The following is an 11,364-nucleotide window of genomic DNA, read 5'->3' as shown; positions in this document are numbered from 1 at the left end:
GCATAAGTTTGTTAAGGCTGAGGCCTGTCAGCACAGAACTGTAAACACACCATTTAGTGTACTTTTCTTCAGTCAGCTATTCTTTCACTAATAAAGGCATTTCTAAACCTGGAAATTTTGCTAACTAGGGGAAAAAACAAACAGACAAATGGAGAAGTTTCCTAATTTCACTCATCTTGGGATGGGGGGAAAAAGCAGTAGAAGACATGCAGTGTTACTGTGCAACACAATAGCTAGTCAATACAAACACATTTTTGATTTATTGTGATGGTACCACAATCTCTCTTATCACACCTGAATTTTCTGACAAGGCTTTTGTTCCGAGCAGATAGCATACTTCAGGTATGTCTCTAATACCTTTTAAAATACAGCTCAGTAGGTAGAAATAAAAATGATGACTTTACTTAATTGTGAGCTGGGCAAGGAAATCTTTGCTGTCACATTTAAATTTTAGTCCGCTATTTCTGTCACTATGGACACAAAAACTCCAACCTGAAACTCCCTCTCATATCGGAGATAATTATCCAGTACTTCCAGTGTTTTAAGGGAGGAGTTTTCTAGGTTTAAAAAACATCCTAAAGAACAAAGCACCATCACTAGTTCTATCAACATTTCCCTTGTGAGTGACAGACAATTGGCATCATGATGCTTAATGAAGTACTTTAAAACTTTAACCTGAATGTTGGTTTTCCTTTAGTTTCCAGCAAGAGAGTAACCTAAGCATAAATTATAGTCTCCAAGGATTCTGCTGGAGTTCAAACTGATTACAAGTAGATCACACATAAACATTCACAATAGCAATGGGTATATTGTTCTATTTATAGCCAAGAACTCCCAAGTGACACTGGTGTTAAAGCCAGCCACAGTACAGTATAATAAAAGTACCATTGAAACCCTTACTAGAAAGATACAATTTAGAAGTACCCCATAAGATTCCCCCCACCCCCATCAGTTTTAAATTAAGGCCTCAGCAATGTAGCCCATGAGATAAGGCCAGTCTTTTATATTCACAAGTTGTAAGTTCTCTTTTGATAGCTGACTCCAAAACATCTGGGTTGTCATTTTCCCTCTGTTTACATTGTGTCACTGGTGTAGGTCAGGAGATTGGCTGTCGGAGTCACTTAGCTGAGGTAACTCCGTAGGTGCTACCTTCCCAGGCAGGTCTACTTCTTAGTTAGCATTTTGTAGCTTTCCTTTTTCCTTTTTTTTTTTTCCAAATAAAAATGAAACAAAACAAAAAAACAATCCCCAAAACAAGAAGGGGTGCTTTTCATGTTAAAGCAATCTGTTGCTGATGTTCAGTCATCAATCTTCACAGGAAGAGAATCAGATGTCCCAGGAGCAAGGGATTGAGAAGAAATCCATATAGAGGCTTCCTCACCTCTCGTTACTTTCTCCCATTGGTTGAGATTGTCCCTGGAGTTGCAAAAAAGTCAAAGGTAAAACACTGTTCATAAGTTTACTGGGATTTATTTCTTCCTCACAGTAATGTCTGCTGTACTATACTTTGAGAATTATATTTATGTAAGTATATTTGTATTAGTACCTGTATGTAATCAAGCTTTTATCATCTATACATTATTTCAGCCTTCAACTTCAGTTATCCCATTTTGTAATTCTGTCTGACTCATATCCATGTTAACTCTAAATTAGCCTACAGTACACCTTCCTTCCCCAAGGCAAGCCCTGAAGCTAGAGGCTCCCCACCTGCTTCCATGACAAATTTATAGCCCTCAGGGCTTCAGAAAAGCCCAGCTGTGACCCAAGAGAGACATGTCTGAAGAGACTTTGAAACAGCACTCCAGAGACAAGAAACCTTTCACACTTTGGACTGCAGGGATTTTACCACAGCAGATTTTACTTCAGCCCTTTTCAAAACCAGCAGAGAAATCAGGACTTTTGCCAGGAAGCTTCCCTCATTGGAAACAACAGGAGCACATTAAGCTTTCTGAAACTCCTACACATGGGCTGCCTGACAGTATATAAAATGTTGGATGCCAATATCATAGTATCAATTTTCAATTACTATTGTGGTGATCATATTATCAGTCTACTACATCTAAAGGGTACACCTTTAGACATAAATTTCTTTTAGTGTCTCACAGCCTGGCCAACCCTTAAATTCAAAAGTTGGTTCATAAGCCATAGAATGAGGAGAAATTAAGCTGGCAATGTTCTAATGATCTGAAGGGGGTACAAACCCATAGTCTTACTTACTGTACACCAGTATCACTCTAGTGACTGGGAAGTCTATATGCAATAGTGAAACATAATTGCAACCTATGGCCAAATCTCAGCATTCAGTCTTCAAACACAGGGAGAAAGAGAGTAAACCCAACTGTTTCATTTTCATGCTGTCAGATCCCTATTTACTGAAACAACAGTTCTTATATGCCTTCAGTAAACAAACAGGATGGCAACAGTGCTAAAATGTCTCCCATGATATGTGTAATACCATGATATTACATTGTAATTTATGTGGCAGAGCTCTTCTGCGTTTTTTGTCAAAGCCTTGCCAAAACATTTGCTAAACCAGCAAATATTGATCTGAAAGCACAATGTACAGGTAAGAAGAGAAAATGTTGCATTTTCTGGGGATTGTGGAAGACAGGATCTGATGAAATCTACCAAAGCAAGCTGGTGCCCTCTAGGGTAACACCTACACCATTTTCTGCAGGAAAATGCTCTGCCAGTGCTTCAGACCAGCTGGAAGTTATAAAGCCAGCATTAATACAGCATTGAACCTCAGAGAATACAATCACGCACTAAGGATCAGAAAAAATGGAGCATCTCTAGTTCTGTCTCCTTCCTGGAACTGGGAAAGTAATGAGAACTGCAGTCAAAATATTTTTAAGTTGTATCAATTTTAGCAAGAATTGAGAGACCCAAAATCATAAGGAAAATAGTTTTAAATTATTTGGTCTGAAATAAAGGAGAAAAATAAATCACATCATCCTCTAAATAAATACACTGCCATATAGTTATGCTTTGGTAGGCCTACTGAGTACATGGGCTAGAAAACTTACATAAGACTTATTCTGAACACTGTAACACAGGTGGCTAATAGTTTTGATCTACTCAAAATGACAAGAAAGCATTTAAAAATGTGGAATAAATTACCAGATGAGAAAACCTTCTAGACTATTAGCTGCTATCTTACTTTAGGGAAATCAGTGTTAGATATTTTATTTTTTTGTAAGGTGTAGATAATATGATTCATTTGCCTTTGAGCTCCCAATGAAGCCCTGGCTCCTAGTGTCTGGAATAAATGCCCAGATGCTCTAAAAATAAAAACCTTGATGCTGACATGCTGCCTTGGCTGCTTTTGCTGCTATTATTTGCAGCTGGTGTCTGAGTTTCAAAGAACTCAAGGACACAGCAGCTTAAATACTGTGTTTCAAGAATGAGCACTGCTGGTGAAGGGGTGATATCAAAAATTGGTTCAGTCAACAACTAAGGAAACACCAAGCAAGAATGAGGCTGTTTGCCTCTCATCACCAAATAACAGTTAACCATCAAAAATAAAGGAAAAACAAAAGTGTACTGCAAAATCAGCCACTCTGGAGTATTCTAGACCCTGCAATAACATCATTTTTTTCTAACTGGGCACCTGAAGTTATATCTGTATTTTGATTTCCTGTTCTCCATCTCCAAGTCTTAACCCTCAAACTTCCTCTTCATTCTCTTCAAAGACAAAGCAGAGGGTAAATTCAAGGCTAAGATAAAACTACCAAACAGCTCCTCAGAAGACTTTTTTTTCCAGGGTTTGGATTTTCAAGAAGCTCTTTAGTCCTTCAGAGACTTTATCGACACATCTCCGCTCGAGTTCTGCATCAGCACAATCTAAATTAAAGGATACACAGCTGCAAGACAGGGAGCTGTCTGGACAGAGCTTTATCCAGTGTGGAGACTGTGCCAGTGTAGCTTTCAGAAGTATCATTATGACAATTTGAATTACAAACAACAAACGTAATTTCTGTAATAGAAAAAATTCATATACTCTCTGCCAGGAGTCTGATTGATTTTACTTCAGACATCACACCTTCTACAGAGAAACCAGCTCTTGAAAAGATGTTCATGCTTGATCTTCAGAATTAGGGAGAGCCTTTGTCTAGAGCACATACTTATGTGGGTGTTTGATATCCACAATTCAACTTTAAATATCCTCATCTGGGTTTCAAAAGATGAACCGCCGACTAGAACAGGCCACTTTTACAAATAAGCCTCATTGGGATATCATCCATGTGGCCAGAAATCAAAAGATGTATGTCTTCCCGGATTGTTGCTCCTGTAAAAGATACTGTGCAGTCTTAGGCACTCAACCCTGCCTCTCTAAGCTCCGGTTTCCATTAAGTGGAATAACAACTTGATTTTGATCAAGTCTTTACTGTGAGGGTGGTGAGGCACTGGAACAAGTTGCCCAGAGAAGCTATGGATGCCACATCCCTGGAAGTGTTCAAGGCCAGTCTGGATGGAGCTCTGGGCCCTGTTCTAGTGGAAGATGTCCATTCCTACGGAGGGGAGACTGAACTAGATGATGTTTAAGTCCCTTCCAACCAAACCATTTTGAGATTCTATGATTTTCTTGGATAAATAAAATACATTACCTAGTCTCTCTCTACTGAGATCTCAAAACATTCTTTCAGCTCTTTCTTTATGTTCTCTTGTTTGCTCATGTCTTTATCTACTCTTCTTGAAGCATCAACACTAAACAAAATTCCAGCTCTAGCCCCATTAATATAATAACTCCAGAGGTATAGTCTCTAATCCTCCTGAATATTCCTTGCATATTCATTTAAGGGTTGCACAGCCATGTCCAGCAGAGGTACCTTGGAGGCAGCTATTAATGATGCCTCCTAGATACTCACTGTTTTTCATAAGGTAGTCCTCTGTATCACTGACACAGACCTACATATTCTTCTCATAGCTATATGAAAGTTTTTACATTAATTTCAAAGCATTTTTCTTTTACTTAACAGAAATAATTTAGTCCACAAGATGAGGAAAGTGACAGAGGAGGTAGCTCTGCCATACAGGACAAAGAAAAAGTTCAATGTAAGATAGAATGTAAGGACCACAACAGAACAAAAAATATGAGAGAGTACTAGTAAGAGCATAGAAAAACAGACCTTTAACAACTTGATGTGACTAAAAATTGCTGGCATTTTATGAAAAAATGGGGGTTTTCTAGAAAATATTGATTAACCTGAAACCAGAACATTTTCATGAAGCATACACTAATTTCAACAGAATTTTTGTCAGGAAAGATTGCTAAGGCCCAGGATATAATTACTGGACAGAACTACCAACAAAGAAATTCACCATCATTCAAGTGTAGAAGCAGCCAACAGATAAAGGACTCTTGCCTCTTTTCCAGAACAACCCATGCTCCATACCCACTGTGTCATAGGAGAAAGTTACATTTGCCTCTCCCAAACCCCAAAGTTACCACTCTCATGCTCCCAACTACTGAATATTTTCTGGATATTTCTTTTTCTGGTTTTTAATAAAAAAAGACCTGATATGAAATAAAACCACATGCTAAACCCACATTTTTTAAATTAAAGAGAATACTAGCAAATTTTTGTTTTGAGAACCATATTGACATAAAAAGGACACAGAGGGAAATTGCACTGAACCAGTGCAGACAGGGATGCATAAATGCTGAACTGTTTCTCTCTAAATGCTTTTGGCATCCAACACATTTTAATCAGCTGTGTCTGTAGATCTACAGTAGATAGTCCCAGACAGTAGTTATCAACTCTGGGTTTCTGCATAGATTAGTGTGGGATGTGTATCCTTGTTAATGTTCATGCAAATTCTAAAACTAAAAGTCTATATTTCCAGACAAACTTGCAAGCACTCTTGCTTTTTCTTTGACCAAGCTACAAGCTATGCATGCTTACTCACCTGCACGCTCGGAGTAGTGGCCCAGTTGGAGGAAAGATCTGTGCAAGGGTGGTGTAACATGGGATGGCTACAGCATTGTAGAACCCAATCTATGAAAAACAAGAATGAAAAAAAATAGATGTTGCCAAACTGCAACACCGGAATCTAACAGCCAGCTAGCTCAAAACTCTTTACTTAATTACTACTTATATTAGTTATTCACATTTCTGCATCTCCTTTTAATATCCAAATACTTTAAAATAAGCAGCAACAGTGAAATCTTTGGTAATTACAAGCTGCTTACACTCCTTTCTTTTATGACTGATATGGCTGCTTTAGGTAGAGTTTTCTACAGAACCTTTTATTTTTCAATTGATTCATTTTATTTGTTCAGGGTGTGTCTACCTGTTTGGTGTCAGTAGTGGAGGGAAGTAGGTGGAGATGCTAGAGACATTTCTGCAAACATTATTCATGTGATGATTTTATTTTTTAAAAAAGGAAATTTGTGCAGCATTCACAAAATATGGTCAGATTCTGGATTGTTCTGATGTCCTCCAGGGTATGCATTGCACAGCTCAAAGTACTTAAAATGCTGGGAGCTTTTGACATTTGTGAATGGTGTGCACTGTGTTCAATAACTGGTTTGCAATTGTTTCTCAGGTATGCAGTTCAATAATATATTTTTACCATTATCATATTTAGAGAACACCAAATGAGCACATTTTTAATGATATCTGACTCATTCAGGCTTAGGGGCTATGACAGCTTCGATGTCACAGCTGAATTGTCATGACATAAAGAAATTTTTAGAAAATGCTACTTATATATTATCAAGGTTGACAGGTTGCATTCAGATTCATTATAGCATCACTCACTTATCCCAGACTCTTATGACAGTTAAAATAGTGCACTGTGATCCCTTCCTTAGGGCAGAATTTTTAATCCCTTTTAGTGAAATACTATGTGTTGTACCATGACCAAAGCATTAGCTAATATCTCTTTTTTTTATAGTCCAAACTTTGATCCTTATTCAGAAACTGAAAAGCAACTCTTGTCTTCATCAATACAAAGATTCCTCCCATACTGCTATGTAACCAAGTCCTCTGTATACTTTAAATAAAAATAAGATACATTTTCTGAGCTGTGAACCCTACACTCTGAGATGAAGTACTTACAGTGCAACCAACGGAAAGAAACTGCAGCTGGTGAGGAGGCAAGGCTACATATATATGGGATGTCTGCTCATCCACACTATTTCACATACTGCATCGTTTTCTTCCTATTTGTTTTGGGTTTTTTTCTTTTCTTCTTGTTTGCTTGTTTTTAAGAGGATCTCTTTTATTTCAGCGGGAAAAGGAGATTACTCCATAATTATCAAAAACTAAAATGGGATATTAGAGATGGTACATGTAGACCTTCTGGCTCAATGAAAATAACAGACTCAAAGAATAAGATGAGTTGGAAGGGACCCTCAAGGACTATTGAGTCCAATTCCTGGCCCTGCATAGGCCCATCCCCAAGAGTCACACCATTTGACCAACAGCATTGTCCAAACACTTCTTGAACTCTGTCACGCTGGTGCTGTGACCACTTCCCTGGGGAGCCTGTTCCAGTGCCCAACCACCCTCTGGGTGAAGAACCTTCTCCTAGTATCCAACCTAAACCTACTTTGACACTCCCTCAGGTCCTGTCACTGGTCACCACAGAGAAGAGTTCCGTGCCTGCCCCTCCTCTTCCCCTTCCCCTCACAAGGAAGTTGTAACTGCAATGAGATCTCCCCTCAATCTCCTCTTCTCCAGGCTGAACAGACCAATTTACCTCAGCTTTTCATCATATGACTTCCCCTCAAGGCCCTTCACCATCTGTGTGGCCTTCCTTTGGACACTCTCTAATAATTTAATATCATTCTTATATTTTGGCACCCAAAAATTTCCCCAAACACTCAAGGTGAGGCTGCCCCAGTGCAGAGCAGAGCAGGACAATCCCCTCCCTTCCCTGGCTGGCAATGCTGTGCCTGAGGCACCCCAGGACAGGGTTGGCCCTCCTGGCTGCCAGGGCCCTGCTGACTCAGGTTCAACTTGCCATCGACCGGGACCCCCAAGTCCCTTTCCTCCACACTGCCTTCCAGCATCCCATTCCCCAGCCTGTCCATACATCCAGGGTTGTCCCATCCCAGGTACAGAATCCAGCACTTTCCCTTGGTGAACTTCATATGGTTGGTGATTGCCCAGCCCTCTGATTTGTTGAGGTCTCTCTGCAGGTTCTGCCTGCCCTCAAGGAGCTCAACAGCTCCTCCCAGTTTTGGAACTTTCCTCTGTGAACTTGCTCTGTATCTCTTCCAGTCCTGTGCCCAAGTCATTTATGAAGATGTTGAAGAGCACAGGGCTGAGGGTGGAGCCCTGTGGAACCCCAGTAGTGACAGGTCCCCAGTCTGATGTCACCCCATTCGCTGTAACCCTTTGTGCCCAACCCATGAGCCATCTGTTCACGCATAAAACAGAAAAAACTTTTAGCTAAGGGCTGAAACAACCACTTACTAAGATAAAAAGCATTATTGACTCTTGTAAAAATTTAAGGTGATTGTGGTCTTAGCTAGAGCTACAAGTACAAAAAAGGGAGCAAGTAATAACAGCAAAGAGCATATTGCCATTTTTGAAAAAATTTGAAAACAAGTTTTCCACTGCTACTTTAAAAAATAATATAGTTGCATGCAGAACATAGAATTCAGCAGTCTGAATAACCCAATTTGAAATGCAATATTCATTAACATATGAAATGGTTTTTCCATACATGTTTTATGTATAAACATGTACTATTTTACTGAGAGAGTTCATACCTGACCCTGAGGGACTTCATCTTTCTTATCTCTGTCCATCATAGGAATAGGTTGAATACCTGTTTTCTTCATTTCATCACCCTGGAGATAAGTAGAGAGAGAGATTAAGAAAACAAAAACAAGACTATTGACACCTGAATTAATTTCCATCTTCTAATCTATGTCTGTCTAAAAATCCAGAATTTAAAATAACCTGTGGTATCACTCTGAGGCAGTCTCAGAAAAATGCCTAAGGAGAGGCTCATTTTGTACATCCACCTAAGTGATAATTTAAATAGCAAATTCTGTCAATGCACACATATTTTCCTTGTTTCCAAGTGTGTGTGTCTCCATAATAAAAAGCAGCTTTGAAACCCAAAGAAATCATTCTATTCTGTTCTATTCTAGTCTCATCTTTCAAAATATCTGTTTAAAGCACCATAATACAATGACCAGTAAAACACAACTCACTCATCAAAAGAAAAGCTGAGTAAGCCAGATGAATTTACAGTGTGCCCTCTTTGCCAAAAATTTTGTGGTTTTCACCATGCTGCTTTGAAGAAGCTGCCTGTAAAACAGCCTTCTTTGCTTTCAGTATGTTGTCCCTCTAGATTCATGAGAGGAATACTGGGAAAAACAAAGTGTATCCAAAGACCGGATATATGTAAGGTACAAGAGAAAACTCTCTCCTTACATTCCCATTACCAGCAGAGCAGCTAAAACACATTTCTGAGCACTGCATTCGACCTTGAAAAGATTACTTCTTAAAAATATGTAAGTAGCTTGCTACTTTCTGAAACAAATTGAAGTTTTCCAAGTCTTATGCCTCAACTGCATTGTCAAACCACAGGCAACTACAGTGACTACAGTAATGACTGCTTTTGGCTATTGCCCATGTCTGAGATTCCAAAGTGATCTTCAATTGACTAACTTTATGCATTGGGTTTGCATGGCAAGGCTTTGGTAGTGGGGTGTGAGAAGATGCCAGAAGCTTCTGTGAGAAGATGCCAGAAGCTTCCCCCATTTTTTAACCCCAGAAGTTTGTATCATCCTTGCAGTACAGATATAATTGGTTTATAAGTCTCTTAAAAATACTATAGAAAGGGTTTAACAATTGCCTCATATCTCACAAAAAAAAAAATCACAACAGACATATTTATACAAGCTTGTAATTCTGTATAATTGATGACCAACATATTATTTTGCTTGAATTGTAGCAGTCTGGGAAAGCTTCATGCAGAGTGATACAAAGGCAGAACTTAGTTGAAGACACTAGCTATACTGGGCTTTGGAAAAAAAAGATCACTGTGACATACCACAAAATTGCTGCAACCTCTTCTAGAGCTATTGTCTTAGTTAATGATTTCATGAAGAAGAAATATTATAAAACACTCTGATTACACTACTCAACATATTAAGATGATGAATTCAAGTAGTTATTAGAAGCAGTAGTCTATCCTACTTTTACAACTGTAATATTCTATCCTACTTGTAGCTTATCATGCTGGTTTTGTCTGGGGTAGAGTTAACTTTCTTCACAGTGGCTGGCATGGGGCTGTGTTTTGGATTCATGCTGAGCACAGGGTTGATAATATCGGGGTGTTTTTGTTATTGCTGAGCAGGGCTTGCACAGAGCCAAGGCCTTTCCTGCTTTTCGTACTGCCATGCTGGTGAGGGAGCTGGGGGTTCATGGGAGACTGGGAGGAGACAGAGCCAGGACAGGTAACCCAAACTGACCAAAGGGACATTTCAGGCCATATGGCATCATGCTCAACATATAAAGTGAAAGGAAGAAGAACATAGCAGAGACATTTGGAGTGATGGTGTTCGTCTTCCCAAGTAACCAGTACATGTGATGGGGCCCTGCTCTCCTGAAGTTGGCTGAACCATGTCCATGGGAAGCACTGTATTAATTCCTTGTTTTGCTTTGCTTGTGTGTGCAGCTTTTGCTTTCCCTTTAAACTGTCTTTATTTCAACCCATGAGTTTTCCAGCTTTTAACCTTCAGATTCTCTCCCCAGTCCTGCTGGTGGGGGGGGTGAGCAAGTGGCTGTATGGGGCCTGGCAGCTAGCTGGGGTTAAACCACAACACTCATGCAACATAACCATTCAATCTAGTTAAATATACTTTTCTAGAGGTAACCTTTTTCCCAATTAGGTAACAATTTCTGCAGTGAAACACAATCTAATCTTTCTATACCTGTGGCTGGATCTCTCAGCCATCCTGACTGGATCACAATATATTCAACTTCTCCTGTACCTCAATCAACCTCCTCTTAAAAGAGGATTCAATACAACAGCTATTACAGAATTCAGTTACTGTCAATAAATTCTACTTTACATTTGCTCCCTGAAATAGCAATATATCAACATCTACCTTTATTAACTCATCTTTGGATTACAAAAAATTAACATCTGGACAGGTGCAATTATGTCCATAATTCCATCTTTACTATTTTTGAGTATGGAAAATCAGTTTGATCCTTCCTTCTCCACTGAGTTCACAAGATTTGCATTGAAAAGTCTGTTTACTTATTAGCAAAAAAGTTGAGTATGTAATCATTGAAGCATGTCAATATTATACCTCGATTACATCACTCATAAGAACACTCACTTTCCAGTACAGGCATTTCAGAAAGCGAGTACTGAACTAGATCTTTG

General features: G+C 39.1%; 1 protein-coding gene across 4 annotated transcripts in view; it reads right to left on the bottom strand.

Moving 5' to 3' along the window:
- Window positions 1-1,026: 1,026 nt before the first annotated feature.
- PDE10A (phosphodiesterase 10A) overlaps window positions 1,027-11,364 on the bottom strand; it is a 347,743-nt gene continuing 337,405 nt past the window's right edge. For all 4 annotated transcript variants that reach the window (XM_017746080.1, XM_008643319.2, XM_017746063.1 and 1 more), the window contains 3 exons: window positions 8,726-8,806; window positions 5,911-5,999; window positions 1,027-1,416 (listed from right to left, as the gene is read on the bottom strand). In XM_017746080.1, coding sequence (XP_017601569.1) covers window positions 1,299-1,416; window positions 5,911-5,999; window positions 8,726-8,806 — 288 coding nt within the window. In that variant the 3' untranslated portion in view covers window positions 1,027-1,298. The remainder of the gene's footprint in view (window positions 1,417-5,910; window positions 6,000-8,725; window positions 8,807-11,364) is intronic.

The sequence above is a fragment of the Corvus brachyrhynchos genome, unplaced genomic scaffold (genome assembly GCF_000691975.1).
Source record: "Corvus brachyrhynchos isolate BGI_N302 unplaced genomic scaffold, ASM69197v1 scaffold70, whole genome shotgun sequence".
NCBI classification, from domain to species: domain Eukaryota; kingdom Metazoa; phylum Chordata; class Aves; order Passeriformes; family Corvidae; genus Corvus; species Corvus brachyrhynchos.
This window is presented reverse-complemented; position numbering and strand designations above follow the sequence as displayed.